Source organism: Bos mutus, chromosome X (genome assembly GCF_027580195.1).
Source record: "Bos mutus isolate GX-2022 chromosome X, NWIPB_WYAK_1.1, whole genome shotgun sequence".
NCBI classification, from domain to species: domain Eukaryota; kingdom Metazoa; phylum Chordata; class Mammalia; order Artiodactyla; family Bovidae; genus Bos; species Bos mutus.
The window spans coordinates 10,448,152-10,475,481 of NC_091646.1; the positions used below are offsets into that span (position 1 = coordinate 10,448,152).

General features: G+C 42.2%; 1 protein-coding gene across 1 annotated transcript in view; it reads right to left on the reverse strand.

Annotated features, from left to right (window-relative positions):
- AFF2 (ALF transcription elongation factor 2) overlaps positions 1 to 27,330 on the reverse strand; it is a 539,484-nt gene that overhangs the window by 208,518 nt on the left and 303,636 nt on the right. Inside the window, 1 exon segment of the mRNA XM_070365748.1 lies at positions 1,939 to 1,983. Coding sequence (XP_070221849.1) covers positions 1,939 to 1,983 — 45 coding nt within the window.

Here is a 27,330-nt window from a genome sequence, read left to right on the forward strand (position 1 = left end):
GAACTTGCCAGAACAAAAAATGTTCAGTAAGCACTCTGTTGTGCCATGTAATGTGGTTTATAAAAATTTAAGAATAAGCCATAAACTTCAGAAAGCTGATTTTTATTCCAAGCATGGGGATTGAAATGTGTCATTCTTCAATAAAGGAAAGCCTACTCATTAACGGTATTGTCAATAAAACAAAACAAAACAAAAAAGCCCCCCAGAATTCTATACAATCTATAGCCCTTCAAAAAAATAAAAAAGCCATTCCTCTAGATTCTCTTTCAAGAACAACAGAAAGTCTTTTGTTACTTTCTTAAAGGGTGCTATCTTTTATGAGCTTATTAAGGCAACTACTTTTCTTTCCGTGTTTAAGTGACATTCTGTTGTTTCTCTAAGTGGCTCTTCCAGCAGACTGGAGTTGCCAGGCTCCACCAGGTGTCCAGCTGTCTTCCCTAGCTCAGTCACTGTATGGGCCACCTAGGCACCAGGGCTGGGCTGCTCTGAAGTGCAGAATTTCAACTGTCACAAATGAGGTGGTGATTGTGAAATGGGTCTGACATTCTTTGGGGAGTTCAGAAAAGACCATGGCCTTAATTTGGAAAAGCAAGACTCCTGTAGGGACTAGATGGGGAGGTTTATTTCAGCATCACCTTTTTTTAAAAAGGCAGGTGGCCAGGACCCTCACAGTCTGGTGTATTGGGTACATCAGAGACATCTACACCTGAGGCAGGGAGCAAGTGGCTGGGTTCCCAGGGTGCATCACACTGTGGATTTCACAGCAGCTGCCCACATTCCCTGCCCCCCGACCCGGATCCTAGGGACAAATGCCATCAGACTCTTCTCTTTAACAGTCAACAACAACGATCGATCTTGGGCTGAAAAAAGGCACACGAATATTCACAGTAGGGGAAATCAGATGGCCAGTCAGCTAGATGACAAACAGGTTTCTGCTCTTTTTATTCCTTTGGGTGTATTTCCACAGGGTTTGCTTCCAGCACTAAGGCACTTAGCAGGGGATGTGTTGGGGGAGTAGAGGAGACTTGGGTAAGTGACTAAAGGGGATGCAGCATTTTCACTGGCACAGAGGTTGTTTTCTTTCCTCAATGGAAAGTTGGCACAGTTTTCTCTGGGCCACACTGACCATTTCTCATAATAAGAAGCATTTATATCCAGCTAGACAGCTTATAACAGAATTAGGACAGGCATTATTGTCCTCTTTTACAGACAAGGAAGGGAGATTCAAAAAGATGAAGTTATCTGTCCAATCACAGAAGTGACAACTGGAGACAGAACTCACTCCACAACTCCGATTCTTCATCACCTTAAGATGCCAGCAGCCAGAGATGGGAGGGAGATACATGCTTCTGCCTTGGCTTTGGTTTTTCCTTTTGGTTTAATCACGTATTTTGGGAGAGGTCGTTCCCACTTTAGCAGCTCTGTGCTGCCTCCATGCCATTCTCATGAACCAAGTCACATCCATGAGGAACATTTCCCACAACTTGCCATCATTCTCAACTCTCTCCTCCCCTCCCTCCACCCTGCCACATCTCATCCATTCATTACAGGCCACGATCTCCATGACCCGGTCCCATCAATGATGTAACATGGGCAGCAATGGGGCTGACCTGAGATCCCAGAGAACAAAAAGGCAAAGGTTGCGGGTAGGATGCTTGAATAAGGAATGCTTCCCAAAGGAGGTGGGATGTCTCTGTTCAAAACCTCAAAAGAAAGAGCCAGAATGATGCAAGAAGGGGGCAGATCAGGAGACTAGCTTGACTAGAGAGGGAGAAGTGAGAAATGAGACAGGAGATGTAAACAGAAGAGTCTTGAAGTGGAATGCAAGGATTTCCCCATCATGACACTCCTGGAAACAGAAGAGGAATTACTTTAAGCAGCTTAGGCAGATATATTACTTCATTATTCAAAGGCAGAGAAATAGAGGTTTAAACTCACCCGCAAGATTTCTTCAACACAGCTTGGGTCACTGGGAAGGCTTACCTAAAACAAAATAAGCAAACAAAGAAAAGAAAATGAAGCATAATCTAGTTATTCTCAGTAAAGCAGATAGTGTAATATTTTACCTTGTGGGAAAAAATGTAAAGAAAGTAAATACAGCAGTAGATGTGGATTTTCCTCCCTAGTAAATACAATGCAGTAAATATCAGCAAATGGCCAATTTTGTTTTCCTTTAATGAAGCAGTAAGACCACACTGCAAGATGCGGAGACAGTCTTGTTCTGTCACCAATTTGCTCTGAGATGTGGAGCCATCCTTCCCCATCACCTGGGCTTCTCTTTGTTCATCCTTCCAAAAAAAGAGCTCACCTTCCTGATCTTTGAGGCCTCTTCCACTCTCTGACATAGAAGTTCACCATATTATTCATAACCACAGATTTGTAAAAGAAGGCAACTATATGAAACAGTTTTGTGACTAAATTAAGTCCCCTTTTAATTCAGGAGTCCAATCAGATGCCTACAATTCTTGTCCAAAACACTAAGGCCAAACTCTTGTATAAATTGCATGCTTGCCCTCGTACGCAGAATCTTACAAATATCCACACCGAATGCCATGGGCTTTTTTTCTCAGTGTGACTTACACCTTTCTAATCAATCAAAATTCAACCAACTAGCAGAACTGTACTGAGGACTTACTCTGCATCTGGCACATGCATTTTCCTCCAGGAGCTCCATAGTCGGTGAAAGCAAGAAGTCAAATGCCAAAGAGTGACATCAAATCAATAGCTGGGCGTGATGAGGGACCTGGGAGTGGGACCACTACCTGGAGGAAGGCCTACGGGGCATGCTGTCGCCTGCGCAGGTACGGGCATTCCCCAAACTTCCAAACTCTCTCCTTCACACCTTTACCCACTCCAGGTTGGCAATTTGATCACCTCCACTTCCCTCCAGTTCCAATAGGGAGAGCATTTGGTTTTCATTCACTGCCTTGGGAGGTGAAAGGCCAGTCCTGTAAAGAGAGTACTGCCACAGGGGCTATAGGTTCCAGATCTCTCACAAGGGCAATTAAGTCCTAATCCCCTAGTTACTCTGATAGATTCAAGTCTAAATACAACTATATTTGGGGAAATGGGGGAGAGAATATGGCATCAGTTGCCCTCAATCTTAAAAAAATACAATTATCAATAAATATGAAATAAGTGTAACAGTCACTCCTGTACATACTGATACATTAATTTCAACCAATGTGTATTCTTCTTCTTTTTTTTCTTCTTCTCCATATAAAAGTTGCTGCTCTAAGCACCAGAAAATCCCTAGTGGGGATTAGAGAGTCACCAGCAATGAGGGGGCCATCTAGCCTGAGTCAACTGGTATGGTTCCAGTGTACATGTGTTATTCTGGTGTCCAATTTCATCCTCAAAAATGTCCCGATTTGGATGATAAATTATATAGTCATCCTTCCAAGAACACAAATACTTGAGTGCTGAGTGGGAAGTACAGTAGAAGGAAAGGCTGACAAACTGGCCGGGCAGACATTGTAGAGAACTTTAAATACAGGTTTTTGATAAGCAACCACAGGTGGTTTGATCTAGCAGAGTTGATTCATTCATTCATTCATTCAACAAATCTTTTTTTAAGGGCCAGGCACTGTGCCACCAGGCTTGTGTTCAACAAAGATGCAATGGGAAGAAGCAAAAGGAGGCACAGTTTCTCCCCTTGTGGAGTTTGCAGACTCAGGAGGAAGGGAGGTGTGAAGAATCACAGTTAACAGACCGTTATAACCATTCCTGCAAAATGAAACGTTCTGTGTCCAAATAAATGTAGACCAACTTCCGTCTTGGCAGTCCATGATGCAGATTAAAGGCTCTGAGACATCTATCAAATGAGTTTAAAGCATCATATTCCCAACTCTCTTGACATTGAATTGTTGGGGTTTTAGTTCTCTTTTTTTTTTCCAATTAACAATGATTACTGTTCCATAGAATGGGTGTTTGCAGAATATATGCTAGAAGAGACTGGTCTAACATATTACAGGATTATAGAACTTAACTGATGATTCATAACAGCAAATAAACTCTCATTTCATTGCTCAAGGCTCCAGCAACTGTATTTTCTAAGATAGTTGTTGAACTAATGTATATCTTCCTGAAACACAAAAGTCAAAATGATTATAGCCAAGACTTAAATTTTCAGTATAGCTGTTGCACTGAATCAGCTGGGCTGCCCAGGCTAAACATATATGGCTCAATCTCACACAAAAAAAGTCTTAATTTTTTCTTTTTCTATGCAAACACACAAATGTTAACTTTGGAATAAAAATAGGAAAAAATATCAGAAACATGCAGACACAGCAAGAATATTTGCCTGTGCGTCTAAAGAGTTGGGTGGGAGGCCTGGCTCTATCCCTCAGGAATAGGACTTTGTCACCTAACCCTCTGAGTTCCAGTTTGCCCAACTATAAAAATAAAATTTAGTAAAATAAAAGAACGATAATAATAATACCAGCTGTTTTAAAATCTCACAGGGTTTCTGTGAGCAGCAAATGAAATATAAGGTATGCAAACCTGCTTTGTAACCGGAAAAGACCCATGTAGTGCGTCAGGTTATGAACCTCTGCCCTGCTGGTCTCCTAACCGCATCTTCCGAAGCCCAGTCTTCTTGTCTGCTCAAGGTAAGATCTGACTCACTCTTGCCAACTGCAAATATCATCTCTACACCTGGTATTATAAATATCCATTTCCTTATGGGGAAATGCTGTCAAAATACAAAGAGTTGTGGACTCTGGGGAAGAACTCTGCAGACACAGGCAGGCAAAGAAATATGCATCCATACCGAGTGTTCAGATTTTTTTTTCTTTTTCAGAAAATACTGGAATCCAGTATTGACATGGAGTCACCAGTCCCACAAACTCATCTAGCCCTGCCCTGCGGATCTTTTCACCGCCAAGACCACATTTGAGCTGTATTTCCCCCCTCCCCTGCAAATGCTTTTGAATTAACCAGCGAGCATTTCCTCTGTGCCTAGAAGAGTGCTGGGCGAGGGGGGTCAGCGACACAAAGAACTATCAGACTTGGCCACTTTCTCTCAGAGGTAAACGTCTAGATGGGACAGGAAAACAAACAATTAGAGACCCACCGGGAGGTACATTGTCAGGTGCTGGTGACAAGGGTAATAGGATCACATTCATTCGCCCGTCCGCCTATTCATCAGTTCTCCCATTTATTTCTTTAGACAACAAATCCTGATTGAGCTTACACTGTGCTCAGGATGGTTCCATGGGAGGATTTAAAGACACCGAAGGCAACGTAATTTCTTCCTTTGTGGCTCCACGTAACTTGGGAGAGACAAACAGTTACGGAGCAAACAGACAATACGGAACAGGAGGTCTGACTTGGGTGTCAGGGAGAGAGTACCTACCGGGTTCACGGACAGAGCCACATCCGACAGGAGCTCCCAGCCGCCGAGGTCCCCACCGTAGTCCTCGCCCCACAAGGGGGTGAGAGGCCCAGGATCTGACATGGCCGAGCAATGCCGGGCCACGCTGCGCTCTGGACAGAAGCTGGGCTCAGGCTGAGGGCTTGGCCCCGGCTGCCCGTTGCTCTGTCTGTCTGTCTGTCTCCCACACCCCTCCTCCTCTCGCAGGAACTGTGGAGGAGTCACTCGGACAGGTGTGACAGGAGACAGGAGGAGAACTAGTGGGGACACTGGGATTAGAACTGCTGCCCGATGAGTTGCCAAGCAGCCGCTTCATTCCAGAGCCACCTTCCCTCCCTTTCAATGCACTCTTGAGTATTCAGATAGTCCACAAAGCGCAAGTTAGCCACTCAGAGCCTGCGTCCCTGTGCATCCCCCTCTCCGCCCCCTCCTCCAGGAGCAGAAAGCAAGCGGCATGCCGCCCGGGAAGCTGTGCTCTCACTCCTGGCCCCAGACGACCCTCTCTCTCAGGCTGGGCACGGATGTGGTCCTCTGAGGGCTAGGAGGGGCGGGCGTCCGCGTCGGGCAGGTGTGAGTTGACCAAGAGCCCTCCCAAGTGCCTACCCTCTCTGCGTGTGACAGTGCAGGCGGCCACCGCATGTAGCCACAGGCAGACCACGCGCAGATCATCTGCCTGGTGATCAAGACATATCCTAGGAAATAATCAAGGTACCTTTAAATCATCAAATATTCAATTAACTGAAGCAACAATAAATGAATTGCATAGGATATTTTAATCATTCTGGAATTAATCAGTTTGGAGCATACTTCTTGGCGATTAGGGTAATACAAGATATCAAAAATACCCTGATTGTGGCATTGAGAGACACTAATAGAAAACATGAAGATTCATGTGAAACATTAAAAGAGTCATGATCATCACATAGTTAACTGGGGGGAGTGTGATGCATGTCTCTGAGCACATTATTATTAAGGGATTGCGAGGGAAGAGAGGTCAGTTTTTCTAAAATCATCCTTTTGCCATCAAAGTGCCCTATTCTACCCACATTTCACCTTGACAAAGACTTCCCCCAGTGAAAGTCACAAATCTCACGTTTAATTGCCAGTGAATGCCTGTATTCTCCCAACAAGCGCAAGTGACACTGAGTGACACATCACTAACACCAAAATCCATGCTACTGGCCCAGTTAAACAATATCCATGACTGACACTGCTGGCAGCTTCCAAACTAATTCCATTTGTATTTTCAATAACAAATTGGCACATTCATCTGCATGATTGACAGACATCCCCTGACACGGCATTACTAACAAAATGCAAACAGGTTATGATATTCTACTAAGAAATGAGTTTTCCATCTTTTTTAAATGTTTAACCCTCATGATCAGTCATTTGTGCAAACAAGGAGCAGCAGCCTCTGAAGTTCTATTTGCACAGGATTTGAGATTTCCTTATCTGTCTTCCCCATCCAGCAAGTCCCTGATAAGTTCAGGTTAAGACCTTTCTGTCCCTGGTTTCCTGTCACATCTTAACCTGGCCCTGTTCTAGTTTGTATGCATAAGTCTCTGGTTAAACGGGAACAGTTAATATTACATAAACTGCAGACAGAAATCCTCAAGTGATAGAACTTCAATCAAAACAAAAAAGATTTCACAACTGTGACTTGGTCCAGCCAACCAGCTCATCTTCCCATTTCATTTTAATATAGCAAAAGTCCTGGGTGTCCAAGGAGTTGGTGTTTAAAATACTGCTTCCAGCTAATTTTAAAGGGTATCCCATGGTCAAAATACCTCATGTAAAGCAAGCTAATATTCACTATTCCCTCTAAGAAGAGAAGCAAGAAAAAAATAGAGCATGAAGATTAAAGGAATTTATGACTTAACATTTTAAGCCAAGTACAGGAAGTGACCCTGTGTCTAGAACCTTACATGGAACTAAAACTGAAAAGAAGGACTCAGCGATCACATTTTATTTATTTGAGCAAATCAATAGGATCATTTATCATATTTTCTGGGGGTGTAAATAGCATGGGCTTTGAAGCTGGACAGACTTGAAATTTAATCCCAGCTCTGATACTTGCTCTGTCAACTTGGGCAAGACACTTGAACTTCTTTGAGCCTCTGTTTCTCTGTCTATATAAGGGGAATAAAATTCCACTTCAAGGACTGTATGAGGTTGAGATGAAGTGAGGCATATAAAAGCACCTTAGCCTGGCAGTGGGTGCATCTGAAGCCTCCATCAGCACCTTTTATTCTAAGTTCCCTCTAAGGCTCTTGGAAAGTCAGCACCCTGAGCCTTGGGACCACTGAGTACCTAGTTTAGTCCCCTTGGAAACTGGCCCTCATGACATCTTGTGAATGCCATTAATTGTGAAATCCTACTTGGGGGCCCAGTGTATAACGAGCCTCAGGCTGCTGCTCCATCTGGTGGCTCTTACTGAAGGTGACAAAGGAGGCTGGAGATGGGACTTGAGGGGGTAAGACAACAGAAAGCCAAGGGGGAGTGGGGGCGGGGTGGGGGAGGGGAAGGGTGGGCTTCATTAGGTATGGGCAACAGCAGAATGCATATGCAGAAAGGCCCATCATCAGCCCGAGGAGGACCTAACGGCAGATGGAATTTAAAGTGAAGAGTGCTTAATTCAGTGGGCTCTGAATAGCCATTAGCTCACTGTTCATTTATTTGGTCTAATAACTAGTTTCTATAGAAGAATGAGGTACAAACGGGGAGGGGGGTGACAGTCTTAAAGAAAAATAAGGTACATGTCTAGAAAGATTACACTAGGAAACCAAGAGCCCGCCTGGAAGATGCTGGCTGCCTGAGCCCCAGTTCCCCCAGGACGCCCTGCCTCTAGTCACCTGAGCTGGGCAGGGAGGTCGCTCTGTTGGCTGTCTCTGCTCCCAGACACATGCCTGGGCTGTGCTGAGTGGGCTCCCCAGGGACAGAGCCCCTCCCCCCTTTCTCCAGGCCTCATCCAGGTGCCTTAATCTCACTGCTCTCACTCAAGCTGCACCCTCCTCCTCCTCTCATTGCTGGCTTCCCACACTCTGACCCAATTTGCTTGCCCCTTCCTGCCTGTGCTCTTCTTAGCCTTCTGTCTGCCCTCCGTGTCTGCCCTACAACCCAAAGACCTTCCAGCCATGGTCCCTGCCTTTTGAAATTCCTAGGCATGCCCTGGACTCCTCAGGGCTCGCAAGATGCCCACTTCTGGCCAATCCAGGTCCTAGTGCTGAAATCAAGGACCATTTAAGATCAAAGTCTTGATTCCATGAAATCCCTACTTAAGGCACTCCTATTAACATTACTGGCTATCTTGTGTGCAGGTCCATGATCTCTTCTAGTAAAAGAAGATACTGTAAAAATACAGATGTGCAGAGTAGAGTCACGTAAGGCAATTTCTGAACCCCTATCCTTGGCCATTGTAAACAAAGTTAACAACACATGATCTAAATATATAAAAATGATGCATCAGGAAGCAAATTCACTTTTGAATTTTGTCCACTGAAGAGTGAATGTTGGGGTTTTCAGAGTTTTTTTATGCTCCTGACAGTTCTAGGGACAGAGTAAGCTCTCATACTTCGGAGCAATTGCTGATAACTATGATCTTAAAAAGTCATTAAAAGGAAAACATCCTGATAGTCAGGAAATACTTCCCTGTCCAAATTTTACAACTAATTAGATGTATTATTTGGGACAGTTCATTTCCTCACTCTCCAGGTGACACAATCATGGCATGGGATCTGTTACAAGATTTGGTGCCTTGTACTTCACAAAACTAATAGGAGGTCTACATATAATTACCCCTTCTTGTTCTGAAAGGACATTACAGAAGCAACAGCCAAAAGGTAGGAAGGATATAAGTTCCAAAAGTTACATATCTGTTATACACAATATGACAACAATCTTATGCCACCATCAAACAAACTCACACATACCATTGGTCTTACATTTCCTATTTTGCCACAGAATAACAGCATCTTCACCTTGGACCAGTTGCCAAGCAAGATGATCCTCTCAGTATATTTTGGGTTCTATGATTTTATTCACCTTCTATTTTGTCCTGTTCTATTACATGTATTGTACTCTATGTAGTATTCACTTCCCAACTCCAGTGATTTTCTCACTGAAGCTAATTGTCAAAACCTGGGTGCATTTCCTCTTCTCTCACTGACAGTTTTCAAATTCATGGAGAATGCAAAGTAATTTTTGTACTAACTAATACAAATATGAGAAAGCAGGCAAGTCTTATGTAACATGACAGGCAGCATACCTGTACCATAGGCCTCATCTGTGAAACTCGTTTCACACCTCAGTCATCCTAAGATGAAACTGAACCAGAAGACCATTTACTGTCCCTTGTGTGAGGAGTCCACATTCCATATGGCACAGCATCTGATCCATCTTGCATGATGCATTTCAAAGCCACCCATGAATTCTTAGGAGCAGCCAGGGAGGAAGCAAGCCAAGCAGGCAAGTGTGGTGTCCCAGGAACCTGGAGAAGAAAGTGCTTCAAAGGAAAATAAACCATTCAGTGAGATAAGGATGCAGAGTGGACAGTTGGGTTTGGTATGATCTAGACCATTGGCCACACTGGTCAGAGCTGTTTCAGTCGCATGCTGCAGATGTGAAGCTGACTGGAGCGTGCTAAGAAAGGAGTGGGAGGGGTAGATGCAGAGAGGGGAGAAACAATTCCTGCTGTGACAGGGAGCAGAGAGATGGGGTGATAGGATGTGGTGATGCACTATCAAGGTTCTTCTTTGTTTTGTAAGAGGGATGATATTAAGGCCTATTTATATACCAATGGTGTAACTCAGTGGAGAGGCAAAAAGTATCGCAAAAGAAAAAAATGCATGATTGTCAAAGCAAGTCCTTGAGCAGGAGCCAGCAGACTAGGACACAACTGGAGAGGCTGGCCTGAAAGAAGAGCCTGGACACTTCTTCCATTGTAACAGGAGGGAAGGCAGAATGCTTTAGGTACAGAAGCAGTTGGCTTGGAGAAATTAAAGATGAGAAGATGAGGCGGTACTTGTCTGATTGTATCTATTTTGCTCCATGAAGTATGTGGCAAGGTCATCAGTGGAGAACGGGGTGGTTATTGGAAACATGAGGAGAAAGGTAAGGTGGAAAATGGTTCTGTTGGAAAATAGGAACAGGGTATGCTGGGAAAGTATAATAGAACTCTCTGGCAATGTTTAGGGCAAGAAAGAGCGAGCTATCAGTGAAACACTAAAGGAGATGCTGTATGCCCTCAGTTTGGCGATAAAGGAAGGAGGAAGTGGGGGAAAGGAGAGAATTGGAGGCCAAATAGCCCCTGGAGATTTAGAAGGAGGTGACACTCTGCTCCCCACCATTAGCCGCTGCACTTTGCAACACTGATTAGCTAATTAACCACAGTTCACAATCCTCCAACTGTTCTCATCTATAAGGGCTTCCTTCTGAATGGAACAAGCAGAGCACCCAGGAGCAGGAGTGATGATTTTCTGGGATCCTACAGTGGTGAATCTCCTCACATTACCCAGAAGCCTGGATGAAGGGAAGCCCTGGGCCAAAGATGGCCCCGGGCCTGAGGAATGCCTCTCTAGGGATTAGACGAATTCAATTCTGTCTGGCAGGAAGTAGAGATTTTGATTAAACTGTATCCTCCTGTCAGAGACCATTCTCAGATAACATAGGAGTTTCCAAATTGTTTAAAGAGCTGTTTTTAAGTACTCACATATTTTGTCTTTAAGCAAACGCTTTACCCATTTACTATGTTAGCTTGAAACATTTTAAAATACGATTATCTTCTCTAATACATCTTGGATTGACAAATTCTTCTACGGATTTATGGTTTCTAAAAGATACAAGACTTCCTCACCGGAGGGGGGTGGAGGGGAACAAAATGGGAGCTCAGGTTTTTCTGGTAGCTTCTGAAGACATTGCCGCAGGCATATGATGGGGTCTTAAATTACGTGCTATAACTCCATTTAGAAAAGAACCTTTTAAATATGTATCTTTGTCTCTTATTTTCTGAGAATCTTTCAGAAATGAAAGGTCTTCCCTTGACATTCACAATCCCTCACCTTAAAGAAACGCCTCTGTCTTCTAAATACACGGCTAATGACTTAAATGTCTCCTTTAAAACAAGAAACCCAGATTTCAGTTTGATTTTGCTCTAGCTACATTTTCCTTAAAGCAACATCAGTGGAATAGACTTTATAAATTGTACCCACACATGTCCTCAATAAAAAGGTGACAACAGAATACACTTGGTAGAAAGTGGCTCCACTTTCAGACTAACCTCTAAGGAACTTGGCGCCTTCTTGACTCTCTAAATCCTGCACTTAGGATTGTCTTAATTGCCAGTGGATGACACCGTGATGCCACAGAAACAGACCTACAATTGCTCTTCTCTGACAGTGATGATCTGGGAGAACAAGCCCTGTGCACACGAAGTGAATCCTCGCCAGCTCCCCTATTATTTATAACTCTAATTAAAACACTTTTATCTATTAATGCCAAGTGACACTACTAAATATATTCAGGGAAGTTCACATTTTTTCTAGACTTCTGAAATCTCTCAGATCTGTGGTTTAACTGCTCACTAAAATGAAACGATAGCTAAGAATAACTCCCTTCCATTAGATTTATAAATCTCATTAATTAATTCTACATCTCCAATGGTGTAGAGACCAAACTCAATGGCAAGATCTAATTAAAGAGAAGTAAAAAAAAAAATGTTAAGAAACAACACTGAGATTGAAACACAGAAGTAACTGTTTAGCCTCAAATTAATGAGGCGCTATGCTAAGCAAGCATGTCCATTAATCCCTAATGAGGATTTTAAACACATTAAAACTTCCTAATACAAAATGTTTGCCTTCCTTTTATCCAATAACAAATAAGCCAATAATTTTCTGGCTCTAAATGACACTATTAACTGTCATGGCATGTTTTATTTGACAAACCCTCCATTCAAATACTGTAAAACCAATTAATTTGCCTGCTGTGAAATGTGTTTCTTGATAGCTTTTATGTGATTTTTTTTCTTCTCAAAGAAATGTAAATAGGAGGTCCATGTAGGTGCTTGGCTTTGCTTTAAAAAATATGCCACCATAGCTATAGGTTGTCTCGCCAGTTTGCAATTCAAATAAGTTAAAAGACAACCTCCATTTTCAGGTCACAATCCCAGATTGGTCTGAAAAGGAAACCTTGTCAGAGTAATATTTTGATTACCACGAAGAGGGTGTCATATTTGAGAATGGACAGTTGGCAAAATCACTACTTTGTTCAATAATAAATAATGATTCACGACCCTGGCTCTCACCAACCTGGCATGGTTACCTGTCTCTGGCTTCATCCAGCCTTCCCTCAAATACACCTGCATGTGTGTCCAGGAAATAGCTCTCTAAAATTGGAGTTTATTCCTGATGCTTTTATTTGAAAACACCATGATGTGTTACATTTCTTTGTTGGCAGAAAAAACAATTGAGCAAATACAAGAAGTTCCCATTTCTTAAACTTCCCCTGGGCCTTACTTAGTATCTCCAGTTAGCTACAGTATCTCCTTAGCTAGTATCCCCAGGGTCCCTTCTGCCCAGCATTTATGGGACACTCTGAAACTCTTGGCTCATGGAAGGGCATGGCACTTTTCCAGAAGATCACTCTGCAAACACAGACCCTTGATGCCATGTCACTGTCCACTGAAGATCAGAGACAGAATGATACATGGTGTCCCGAGTTTTATGGAGCTAAACAGTTTACACCAATTAACATGAGAAGCATATGCAGGGCCCCCACAATCCTAGCTAGTCTTGCTTCCACATGAAAACCAGGGACTGATGATTTCTTAGCTGTGAAAGTAGGCAGGATAAACAGACATGTTGGAAGGTGTTTATGATTCCAGGTACAATGAAAACAGTTTACTGATACAAATAAAATACATCCAGTGAAATAATCACACTTACTCCTGACCAGGATCAATGTGTTGAGGTATGTCCAAATGTGCCGCTTGGAAAATCTGTTCACATTAAGAAAATTGTCCTAAATGAAAACTATACATCACATCCACACTATGCACAGTACAATGCACTAAGTGTTATGAGAAATTCGGTAGATGATAAAGAATAAACGTCCCACAGGGAACATCTACTCAAAAGTAGACAGGACATACATACCAAAAGTGAGAAATGATAGTATAAGTTAGCACATATTTCCTGATCCCTAAATCAGGCACATGCACAGAAGGGGAATTTTAATTTGGGGATGACATGACTTAGATGGCCAAATATGGGAAAGTCCAGACTACCTAATAAGAGGAGGATGAAAATGATTATATCAAATCAGGACTCTCCTAGAAATCCCAGACAAAGCAGTGATACTACTTTTAAAAGACAGATGAATGGTTTTGACAATACCTGTAACAGGAAGTTGCAGGAGAAGAAACTGCCCATGGCTCTGGGGTAGTCAGGCAAGGAAGTGGGACCTGACCTTAACTTTGAATAAGAAGAGATGTATACAGTGAATATGGCACTGTATAACTTTGGGCTAGCCACAGCTTCTCTAGCTATAAAATCAAAGGGTTAGCTAGAATCTAGGCTCTAAAGCAACTCCAATCCATTAAAATGAGTTTCAGTCTGTGGTCCAAAGCAAATTAATTTCAAAACTTCTACTTATGTTCACCAGTTGATCTCTAGTTAAAAGAAGTCTCCAATCAAAAGCTATAAATTGTACAGGTACAGAGCCTGTGCCATAATCTACAGAAGTACAAATGTCAAGTCATCCTGGCAAATATTTTCAACATGGAAGCAGATAACACACTTTTAATGTTTCAGTGGAAACATTAACATGTGGACAGTACCATTTCTCATATCAGGGAGACTGCAATGACAATTAGATGTCATTTTCAAAAATAACACGTTGGCCCCAAAGACAGAGTGCCTCAATTATATGAGGGCTGCTTGTTGAGTTAGAAGTTCTTGCTGAATGGTAATGAAAAGATAATCTATACTTGGCTAAGTTCATATACTTGAAGCCAAAGCATGTAGTAATGGCTCTGGTTAAAAAGCTTTTGAAAAGTCCCAAAATAGTTCCTACATCTTCCATTTTTAATCAAGATTTGGGAATGTACTGGGACCACCAGACATCAAGTGTGCTTGCAACCTTTTCAACTGTCAGACCAGACAGATTTTTATCTTCTGCGAATCAACCCAAAGCCTCAAAGGGGCAGTGCCAGAGTGCGAATCCATTTCGCTAGACAGTCATTGAAATTATAATTCAAAGTTCAACTTACTTTCGCATTTTCTACCGCAATACTTTTGGCAGCCCAAGGCAGAAAGTCGAAACCTGGTTTCCAATGGAGACCACTTTCAGTGGTTTCTGAATGTTGGCAGCAAGAATTCCTTTTTGTCAAATAGATCAGCAGTCACTAGCTTTCATTAATTTACTTTCAATGACTGCAGCTCAGGCTCAGGAAGCCTTTCTTTACCTAAGGATGTTGACCTGCTGTTGGACCCCATCATAAACAGGCACGAAGAGACACTGATATATTAGGAGGTTGAGAAATTCCCTCCAGTGGCCTTTGTGGACTCCTCAACTTCCATTTATTCTCACGGAGGCCATGAGCACAAAAAACAAGATTTGTGGTGAAGACATATAGCTGGAATCTATAAAAGCTCCCAACACAAGATAAATAAATCCACTGATATATATTACACTATAAAGTGTTATTTGAAGATCTTTAGAATCACTTTGAAGGTATTTCTTCATTCAAATGAATTATCATAAAGAAGAGGGACTTTTTAAATTTAAAATGATACACCAATTTAAATGATACAATTATGAATACTTCATGTGTATTTAGTTGGGTACCTGAAGGGCTCTGGGCTGAGGGCTGGCTGTAAATAAAAATGGATTATGATCACACTAATCTTGAAATTATCTAGCTGAGCACTTAGGTATACTTCTAAAATGCATTTCATTAATTTCTAAATGTTTTGTCTTTGTTTTACAATCTGTGCTCAAAAGGAAAGCATGACACCTTATCAGGGTGCTACAAGGCTTTTAGGCAGCATCTAACATCTATTTTGTCAAGATAAGCTTCACAATTAGCATTTTCAATATTCTCAGTTTCTCTTCTCTCTAAATGATAATCTAACCCCAAGTGAGATCTTCCAAATCCTTAATGTGAGTAAATTAACCCACTAATTCAAAACTCTAAGAACAGCACCCTTGTGGCATATGAAAACAAAAGGGATGAGGCCATTTATATGATGGTGATATTAAGAATATGTTTTACTAGTATTGCTACTAAGACCAAGGCTCATACACATAATTTCTCGGAAATTTTGATCCTTGCTGGATTACAAAGTCCTTTCACATCATTTCTGCTGCCCATCTCTGCCCTGTATCATTTGTTCCTCATGACAATCCTATGAAAGTAGGCAAAGATGATACAATGAGGGGGTCTTCCTTGGTAGTTCAGTGGCTAAGATTCCTAGTTCCCAATGCAGGAGGCCTGGGTTCCATCCCTGGTCAGGGAACTATATCCCATATGGAGCAACTAAAGATCCTGTATGCCAGAATTAAGATCCCATGTGCCGCAACTGAGACTGGTGCAGCCAAATAAGCAAATAAGTAGATAATTAAAAAAAAAAAGAAGAAGATACAATGAGTTTCATTTCAAAGATGAAAAAACATCCTTGACTTCAAAAGGTTACATGACTTGTCTGAGGTTTTATGACCACTTAGTGGTGAAGGCTAGCCCCTGGATTTTCAGCTTCCCAGTCCAGTGTGTCTTTCACCATTTCATGTTTCTAGTCTGTAAACACAGACTTACTCACAGAGTGCCCACTAGAGCCTGAGGAATTCAGAAGCCAAGTATGTGAACCACAGTGAAGGTTCCCTTCTAAGATGAGATGATACTCATCTCTGTTACAGGGCAAATAATGTCATCACCAATTCCAAACTGGCTACCAACCTACAAGGCAAAAAACCCCTAGGGATCTAAAGTGAGATGTCCAAAATGGCACATTGAAAAGTTAAGGGAGGAGAAAGAGCATCTTGAGGAACATCACCTGTTCCATCATGACTCAGAGTCTGGGCTTTGAAGAGCACCTGCTACAACAGAGGATGAGATGGTTGGATGGCATCACCGACTCAATGGACATGAGTGTGAGCAAGTTCCAGGAGATGGTGAAGGACAGGGAAGCCTGGCATGCTGCAGTCCATGGAGTCACAGGGTCGGACACGGCTTGGCCACCGAACAACAACAACATCACTAGTAGGCCAGCTCCTTCCTCTAGCCAGGCCTCCACCCTCACTAAGCACTCAGGACTCAGGTTCAAGGGTAAGTCAACACCTCACTCCTCTGCTAATTGTTTCCTCCTTTAGCTTTTGCTTCTCGGCCATTTTACAACCAATTGAAGGAAGTTCCTACAGGTTCACTGGCTGTCCAGATAAGCCATAAAAACTGGCCTGCCACACACACCTGAATCTGTGTTGATTTGAGGAGTCATGGATCGGTGGGAAAATGAACTTATTGGCTCCATGTCATGGCTGGAATGAAGAAAGACACTTGCTCATTCAACACAACATACCCTTCCCCTTTTATCATTCTACTCAAGGAATGGAGAGATAGCCAAATAGAGCTGGCATGGGCAACGCTTCCATCCTGAGAAATTTGGTTACCCAGAGTAAGATGGACACATTGAAAAAAGCCTGCTCCTGATAGCCATTACAGGTAGACAGAGGCCTTTGGTCCAAAGCATTAAAGCTCTGACCATGATCTATTTAATTTGCTGGAGGGCAGAGAGGAGAGGGACCAGGTAAGAAATCAAATAACTATGATAAATGTGCCATCTGTCCCATGCAAAGCTACTGGTTCCTTTTCAATGGAACACTTTCCAGTTACTTGTCCAATAATGGATACATTCCTTTCCCGATAGACTCTTAACAAAGAAAGGGCCCTGGAGGTTATACACTCCAAGCTCTAATGTGCAGCCCATTTTAAAGGATGGGGACAAATGAAGTACAGAGAAGTGAAAGGACATGCCCAAGCTCACACAGCCATGCAAATGGAAGGCTTGAGATTGCCTCTGGTCTATTGGGCTGAAAAGGTCAAGGTTTTGTTGTCATATTACACAACCACTGCTGACATAGTTCCCAAGACAGGGGACTCATTTCAAGATTCTATTTGATTTAAATCAATTTATTTTAATTCAATGAAGCAACTCAAGAAGCTCTGAGCTTCTTCTACTGGAAGATCTATCCACACAGTCCCCTTTGTATTCTGTTGGGCAGTGAGGGCAGGGGAGTTGTGTCTTACCTCTGAAAACGGTATCTAAATGGAACAACTCTTCAAAAAGTTTAAATAGGGTGATGGCATGATGATTATTAAGACTGTGATGAAAAAGTGTCTGAGAAAGCAGTGGACAAGCAAGAGCAGAAGAGGGAGGAAAAGTCTGACACCTTTTTGATAGGTTTGCTCTCCAGGCATTCAGCAATGCAGAATCCCCTCGCCACCCCCTACCACCTGCCATCACCACCAACAGCTTCATCATCAGGAAGTCAGAATCCAGCTTTGCCTTGAGCCAGGTATGTTATACAATAGGCTGGATGGAGCTCCAAATTAGATTCTTTCTCTGTAGAACACAGTGAAGTTCACTGGGACATATGGGTCACGGTCATTGCCTTGGCGTCTATAGCACCATGTTCAGTCTAAACAACTGAGCCAATCCAAGCAAGGAGATGAGGAAATACAAAGCAAACAAACTGGAAATATTGAGAAGAGAAGGCTAAATGAATAAATCTGTTTTGTAAATTATGACTTAAATGCAGAGAATAACAGTAATTGTTCACTTCTAGAGAGACATTCATTGGAGCAAATGCCCCCACTTCTGTAAATGATCCACCCCTGACTCCTATCTAGTGGCATTTACTTCAAAAGTGAAATCGGGCACATTAAGTGGTATTTCTGAAAGGTTAGGCAACTGTTTCATCTCCTTCCTTTCTTTTCCTTGTCTACCTAATTTCACTAATGTGGCCTTAACACCCAGCCCTTAAATGGAAGAGCCACATCAATGGGGAAATGATCAGTTTCAATGGGGCTCCCTAGTTACACATCCAGTATATGCCATCATCCAAACCCTGGCCTAATAGCAACCTCCAGGCTTAGTCCATCCAGACTCTGGAATGAATGCTTGGTGGCAGCTGCCCCCAGGGCACACTGAATTCTACCTGCAGATCACCTGAGCATTGACATTTTACATAATTATTTTCACAATGCTTACAATACTGAGTTTGAGGTAAGGTGCAAAAATGCAAATTATGTGTCAACAAATTGGTTGTTATAGTTTTACTATTAAAATCATCATATAAATGGCTATTGTTGAGTGCTTAACAATGGGTCAGACTGGTCTGGTCCACTTAATCTCCATGACAATAGTATGATGTAGGAATCATTATCCTTATTTTATAAATGATGAAAGTGAGGTTCAGAGAGGATAAATAATTTGCCAAGGGTCACACAGTTCAGATGTGATAAAGTCAAGTTAGAAAACCATGTCTCTATGACTTCAAACCTGTGTTCTTATGTTATAAGAAGATTGATTCTCAATTGTATTATCAAAAAGTAAGGGATATAGTACCCCCTATTAAAAAATATGAGTTCTGCTATTTTCACTCTGCAAAATTCTTGTGTTGTGCCAATATAACATAATGTAGTGAACATGAAATACAAGTTGGAGTTCAATGAGCCCAATTTTTCCATTGTTCTGATGAGCCTAAGGTTATATATACATGGCTCTGTAGGATAAACACGATAATATGGTTATTTCTTTGCTTTCACAACTACTATGGCCAATAAAACCAACCCAATTTAATCTATATAAAGTACAATGTGTAGCTCAATGAGCTATTTCATAAGACCTCAAAGAGAAACTGATTAAAGTGGCCAGGAGATAATTTGGTGCCATTTTCTTTCTATATAACAAATTAAGTCAAACCAGAAGGTAAGATTATGTAGAGACTGCTGAATAAGGACAAGCAATTCAGGAGTGAGAGTTTAAAAAAGATTTAATTGACCTGCTGTGGCTTTCTGTATTTGAAACTTTGGTGTTTGTCTCAGCAAACGGTGTTTGTCTTAGCAAACGTGAAATGTGAAATGTGATAATGTATTATCGAGACTAAATATGCATCAGTCCACAATTGATCATTTAAAGGCAAAATGGACCCTCAGGAGAATTTCAAAGCCTAATTTTTCAAAGGCTGCCTTTCTCACATGTTCCCACTAATGGGTTTACTACTAATTGTTTAATCCATTCGACTCTAATCAGAGAAAATATACTCTTTCCAGTATTATTATCACCCAAAGCTTTCAAAGTGAAGAGATCTTGTAGTCCAATCATGTTTGAAATGCTTCTTTGACCTTGATCATGGCCAGGCTGACCCTCTGCCAACCAGTTTCACTCTGGTCAATTCAAAATACCAATAGAATTATATTTCCATCTCTGTTTCTGGAGATTTAGGTTGGACAATAAATATATCTCATAATGGTCCTGCCTAATTCCACCCATAAGTGGGAACTTTTTAATTGTATGGGTTAGTATGGGAGGAGAGGGGTAGCCAAGAGAACCCTGCAGGTGAGGTCAGAGGACTCTGGTCCTAGTCTTCTCTCTAGATCTCTCTCAGCTTTTTCACCCATGAAATGAACAGACTGGAGGAGCGAGTATCTCCAAATTTTCAGAGCTTCCCAAACTAAGATTGTGACTGGTGATCAAATAGATTAATGATACCAATCATCAGTAAGACTGTAAGTACTTTTATAGTAATGTACAAGTAATGGTATCTTTTAGGAGGGCATGTTATGTTTTCATCCAGAACACTCCATAAAGGCTAGGCTGTTAAACCTTTATTTTGTCAAGGCAACTTTTCAGAGCCTCAAAATATGCCATTTGAACCATCCCTCACTATTTATTCAGGTAGTTGGGAGCCATTTTTCATCAAGTGTCATTTATCTGGCTGTGTGTCTTGTGTGAATCACCTCTGTTCTCTGGGCCAATGTCTCCTCACTACAAAATGAAGGGGTCTGATTCTCTCTGCAGTCTATTCTAGCTTTTATATTATATAAGGGCCTATATAATTATGATTCTTAAAGCCTCATGAAGTTTTATGGTGAAATCATCACCTTTGGCAATAACCAGTATTACTGTCCTAATTCAGGGGACACAGACCCTATTAGAACAGTGGTACGATCAGCCAGTGGGGGAAAAAAAATGGGACCATAGAAAACTCAAATTCACCATCCTTTTCCTGTGCTGAGTTCCCACTCATTTTCTGGGGTCTAGATAAGAGCTGCGAGAGTAGATTTGGAATTTCTGAGATAAGGTACATGTACATAGTTTATGAAATTGACAGACTGCATGTCTGTAGAGGAACATGTTTTTAGGATACATTTCAAAGCAGTTTAAAACCAAATAACAATCATTTCAAGAGAAGACAGAAGATCATATTCTTCAGCAATTCTGGTGGGAAATATACCATCCCAGCTCCTAAATTCATCAAGGAATTAATGCCTTCCAGGAGTGTCATTTCCCTTCTTAGAACAGATTCAAGTGGGTGTCACTGAGTTCAGCCTCTTTTGTAATTATTCAGGAAGTTGTATACATGGGCATAATAATCTGGGCAAACACACACAGGCCACACAGGCAAGGCTCGAGAACGATGCTCAGAAATTGTTTTAGTATGTTGGAAAAAAAAAATCAACCACAGTAAACAAAGCAGCTTAAAACCTGAAACAGATGTAAATCAGTTTTTAAAAACCCAAGCGAGTAATAGGTGAGTTGTTTACTCTGAGAGGCCCTCCAGGGCTGGGCCACCACAATCCTGGCCCCCAGACTGCAGGAGCTGATGGGACACACCGAGAGCAGAGCAGCCGCTGAAACAAAGAGGGCCTCATTGCCATGCCAAGCACAACACCCTTCAGATGTGATGAGAAACGTGACTGAATGACAAACGGGGCCTGGGGAAATTTCAAAATATGACCACCCAAGCATACAGAAGAGGGGGGCGAGGGCAGGGGCAGGACGGTGGCAAGGTGGGCCGACTTGGCACAGAGAAAGCCGGTTTAGGCCATAAATAGAAATAGTCATGGCCCCTGGGACCTGGAATCACACAGATTTCATATGAATAGGGATCTGCACAGACACAGTTCTTGAGACATGGCTTTGTGGAACTCCTGAAACCAGAAAACCTAATAGGAGGATGGCTCTCAGGCTTCATTTTTCTTGCATTAGGCCGTTTAGTATGCATTTTTACACATTGTTCTGTACTGCTTTCAAGTGAGAATGAAAGCCATCACCGCCTATGGATAATGCTGACAAAAGATAAACAACTGCTAAAGTCTCCCCCAACCCCGCCTAACCAAAAATGAGTTTTCTGTGAGGTCTAAGTCAATTAGAATGTGCAGCCAGATGTACCGGAGCTGGGCTTAGTAGGCAGAGATAGATCCACTTTTAGATAACACCGATGATGATCTAGCCATCCAATAAGAGGGCTCACATTAGGACCGGGAAGCTGAAAATGAACCAAGTCCCCTTAACTAACATAAGGACTTTCTTCTTCCACCAAATGTGCTCCTGTATTTTTAAAAGTGTCTGGTTCAGTTGCGAAAGGACAAGATATTAATAACTGAGAAAGAGACTTTGCAAATTCCTCTGCTCAGATCAATATGACTCCCCAGCTCTGGAGTCTCCTTATTGATGACAACCTTTTTCATTGTAGTGATTAGAGATTCAGCAGCTTTAATCACCTTCAACATGACAACTACACGCAGCTATATCTGTGTGATTTACAGCAATTGACACAGTGTTCAAAATCAGTGATGATGAGGTTGGTTTTTTGGTGTTAGTGATTTTCTGATCTATTTCAACCAAATAGCAAATGATGCACATTAAGGCACTGTTGCAATGTTGAGACAAGGAGGCAAAAGGAAATCTGGATTGGATTTTTGACACTCCTGTGCTAATGAATTGAGACTAGAATGAAGAACAAGGTCAATGTGAACTTTCAATTTTCCTAGTCTCACAAGTGCCTATGTCCTGCTTCTGAACTATTGGATGTTGTGGCCAATCTATGATACATTATTGTTACAGGAAGTTTTTTCTTTTGTTACAGAATAACGCATATTTATGAAATTTAGGAGACATGTTTCAGTTTGGAGTCATGATAAAACTGGTGTTGCCTGTCCAAAAATTAAATATCACATCTCAAGGAGGCAACTTAGATTGCTCAAACACACACACACACACACACACACACAGAGGGTCATAGTATTGATTGTTGTTCAAAAAGTCAGTTTAGAAAGCTGACTAACTTTTGACACCATTCTAAACCACTGCCCAAAGTCCTTCCCATCACACAAGTACTGGGCATAAAACTAAGAAATGCGACGACAAACCACCTTAACAAAGAAGTTGAAAATCTAATTCTAGCCAACTGTTGTGACTAGACACATCCATACATTCTTTTCATTCATTTATTCAGTAAACATCTGTGAATAATAACTACCCTGTAGTAAGCATCTATTATGTGGAGGTACATGATATATACATATATGTCCATGTAGGTGTGCTATAATGTTCATAATACCCATGATACAGGAATTTAGAGAGGGGATTAGACTTAGACCAGGTAACTGGCCCATGAGTAGAAAGACATGAGATTAGAACCCAATCTATTAGTCTCCACCACTTCAGGCCCATTGCTTCTCCAATTGCAGTCCAGGTATGGCACTAGACAGTTATGACTTTCAAAGACATATAAAACACAGATCATATCACTTATGGTCATTGTTATGGGTTGAATTGTGCCCCTTCCCCAGTTCATGTTGGAGTTTTAATCGCCAGGACCTCAGAATATGACTTTATTCGGAGATAGCATCTTTTCAGATATAGTCAAGCTAAAACCAGCTCAATTACTAAAGGCCCTGATCCAATATGACTAGCATCCTTATAAGAGGAAAATTTGGACAAAGACATGCATAGAGGGAAGACTATGAAGACACAGGCAGAAGACAGTCAACCACAAGCCCAGGACAGAGGCCTGGAACAGACCGTGCCCTCATGGCCTCCAGACAGAGGACCCACACCTTGATCTTGGACTCCCAGCCTCCACAATTGGGGGACAAAACATTTCTGTTGTTTCAGCCCCCGGTCTGTGGGATTTCCTTACAGCTGCCTGAGCAAATTAATTCAGTCGTATAGCCTAGGTGGTGGGATAAGATGACTAGGTGAAGGCCTGCACTACAAGGCAGGCTATGGAACATGACCAAAGAGAGGCATGAACAATATTTTAAAGGCAGGAGGGATACAGTTAATGCCTGGGGGAGGCGGGAGGGGACAACAGCACTGCAGGGTTAATTTCTCATATTTACAGATTAAAATGATAACAATAGAAATAATAACAGCAATAACCATAATGATAATAATGATAACAAATCACAGCCACATTTACAAAATACTTAATATGTGCTCAGCACTGTGCTAAATGCTGCACAAGGATTATCTCATCTAATCCTCACAGCAACCCTGTGACGTGAGTTCTAGCAGTACCCCTATGTGTCACTGGGCATCTGTGGGGCCCCAGACCTGGGAAGTAGGGGTGGTGGTGCAATCCTGTTTCCCATATAGCGGTGATACAGAGAGCGTCTCTTCTTCTAGATCAAGCCCACAATTAGGGCCTCCCCTTGTCCTTAACCTCTGTGCTCCCTAAAAAGGTTCTGCTGTATTGGTCACAGACTTACGTGTCTTATGTGTGATCCATGTTCGTTTTGACATTGGGCTCACAAACCAGTGCTAATTATTTCTTTTTTTACAGCTGACCTGCGTTCCTTATAGCGGGGAGGGTATGTAGAGATTCTCCTAAGAGAGCCAGTGCCTTAGAGCTAGGCGTGTAGACCACAAAGTCAAAATAATAAATAGATGTTGATTGCTAGAAGGGCCTGAGGTACAGTGTGCATGTGGCACATGAAGCCTGGGAGTCCCACATTGTGTACAAGTGGGTCTCTGGCTACACAAGCCCATAAACATCTCCCCTGCAGCCCACTCCTCACCCCCCTCCACCAACTCATCTTCTCTTCCCTCCCTTGCAAGCACACAAGCTCCAGATCATCAAATGTGTACTTGGCTGTGAACACTCATTTTTAAATTTACCAACTGTGTTATGAAACTAACAGATGGTCGTGACAATAACAGAAACCTATAGCTATGCTGACCATATCTTTCCAAACAAAAAAGTAGAAATTATCGTCTGAAAGTTCTTTGTTGTGTGTGTCTGTGAGGGAGTGAGAGAGAGAGGAGAGAAATAGAGGTAAGGGGGGAAGGAGGAAGTTGAGTATATTTGTTTTGTAATTCTTACAAACTTCATTCAGTTATCATATAATGTAAAATTCATATAAAATATATTTCATTCAATCAAACCTCTTCTATAAACTGGGCACTTTGCTAGGTACCAAGACTTTGAGAGTTTGTGGAATGGCTTCATAACCTGGGATCCATGAATGGGCCTAAAGGGGTCCGAAATCTATGCTAAATTGTGTGTACACGCCTATGTGCGTTTTCTGGCCAGAGGTTCTGTCATTTTGATCAGACTTTCAAAACAGACTGCAATTCATCAGAAGTTAAAAACTTCTGGTTTGTGGGATTACTGGGCAGAATATCTGAAATTAGGTCAGTCTTGACAAACTGAGGGCATATCTATTGTATATCATCCACAGCACGAGATACACACTGGGCTCCTGACCCACAGACACAGAAAACTCCAGCATTTATCAGACTTGTCTTGAGACTGGGAAAGCTCTTACCAGTGCCTTGCACCCAGCACACAAGTGAAACGATGCTGAACCAGGTGAGGACAGGAGCCAAAAGGTGGAGTGTGGGTGTGGCAGGAGTCCCTATTTCAGTGCTACTGACATAAACCATCAGAATGTCCCAGAAATCACCTAAATTTCACTCCCAGGATGCATCTTACCCTAGAGGTGGAATAAATATTTGGATATTGGATTCAGAGAAATAAAGATTCCTAAAACCTTACGGGTGACTGGGAAAGATAGTAATAAAACCCCTGCCTAAAAGCTAATCTCACCAGGCAGAGGAACCGTCAGTGAAAAGACAAGTAAGGCCAGCTTCACAAACGAGTGTGTGTGTGTGTGTGTGTGTGTGTTTGTCCTATCTCTGTCTGCTGTGGGGCTGGGCCCAAGAGAAGCCAAAGCATAAACAGCTGAATTCAGTCAAATATCTGATTGTTTCTCAAATGTATATGTTGAGTTCCAAGTGAAAGCTGCACCAGATTGAGCCCTGCTGATGGCCTGTGGCTTTGTGTGTGTCCCCCACTTATGTCTGTCTCAGAGAGGAATGGCCCAGGCCTGGAGACAGTGGGCTGCTGGGGAGTGGCTTTTGCACGTGTAATTAGTCACGGTGCACCTGTACCTAACTGCATTAACAATGAACACAATTACACACTCAATTGTGGAATTGCCCCCACTATTTGAATAATTAGTAAGCTAACAACATGATTTGCAGGTGCAATTGAGCAATTATGTACGGTTCCAAAGTGGAATATGCATATTTAGAGGCTTGGAAGAGGCCCATTACTAAATCTTGTTCCAAATGGTCAAATTAATTTTATTATTAGAAGGAATAGCACTTGGCGAAAGGTATCTAATCCTTAAGCACTCCAGCACTAGGTGCTTTGAAAGGGTGCATCTGAATCCTGCAGGGATTCAGCTGCAGGGTTCAGTAAACACAGCCGGCCCTGCAGGAACACTGCCACCCTGCACCCTCTCCCCCAGCCCTGCCTGCCCCAGCCTGGGGTGCCCTTCCCAACAGTTTTTGCCTCTCCTTTAAAACACTGCTACTAATTCACTTACTCCCTGTGGCTTTCCCTAACAGAGCCCTCTCTCTCTTGAGTCTTGGGTTGGGTGACCCAGACCAGTACTAGAGGCTGAACAAAGACATCACTTCACCTGCCTCCTGCAAGGAAAAGGCCAGAAAATGCCATGGCAGTGCCAGGTGATACCCACAGCCAGGCCCCAGTGAGCAGGGCAAAGCCAGGAGTGACAACACTGTCAGATGCTGGCAGTCATGGCTGGCACCTTCCTAGTTCTCTGACATCAGGCACAATGTCCTCCATCTATTCTGCTCTCTTGTCACCCTCAGTCTCAGTGAGTGACTCGCTGGCCACTGAAAAGGACATTCACTTAAGGTGTGGGTTTCAGACAGGCACCATGGCAAAACCAATTGGGCCCATTACTGTGGACTGCTCAGGAAGAGAGTGTGGAAGCTAGAATGTGCTGGACACCCATGCAGAGACCAGGGTAGCTGCTGCTGCTGCAACCACTTCACAGTGCCCACTCTGTTCTCAAGTAGCCCAGTGCTTGACTCTCCTGTTACCTGACAGATACCTTCAGGAGAAGCTACAAATCCCGGTCAAATCTGTACATAGTTCATCAGTACTGCCCAGTGTGATGGCATCTAAAAAGAAACAGAAGAAAAACCCACCTATGGTCTAATTTGAATTTTTGGAGGTCCTCTGCAAATGAAGGCAGTTCTTCCTTCTAGAGATAGGTTAAAAAGTCACATCTGTTAAATGTCCATCAACAGAGGGATGGATAAAGAAGTTGTGGTCCATATATATGATGGAATATTACTCAGCCATAAAAAATGAACAAAGTAGTGTCATTTGCAGACATGTGGATGGACTTAGAGACTGTCATATAGAGTGAAGTAAGTCAGAAAGAAAAAAATACCATATATTAATGCATATATGTGAAATCTAGAAAAAAATGGTACAGATGAACCCATTTGCAGAGCAGAAATAGAGACACAGATATAGAGAACAAACATATGGATACCAAGGGCAGAAGGGGGATGAAATCGATTGGGAGATTGGGACTGAAATATATACACTACTATGTATGAATAGAT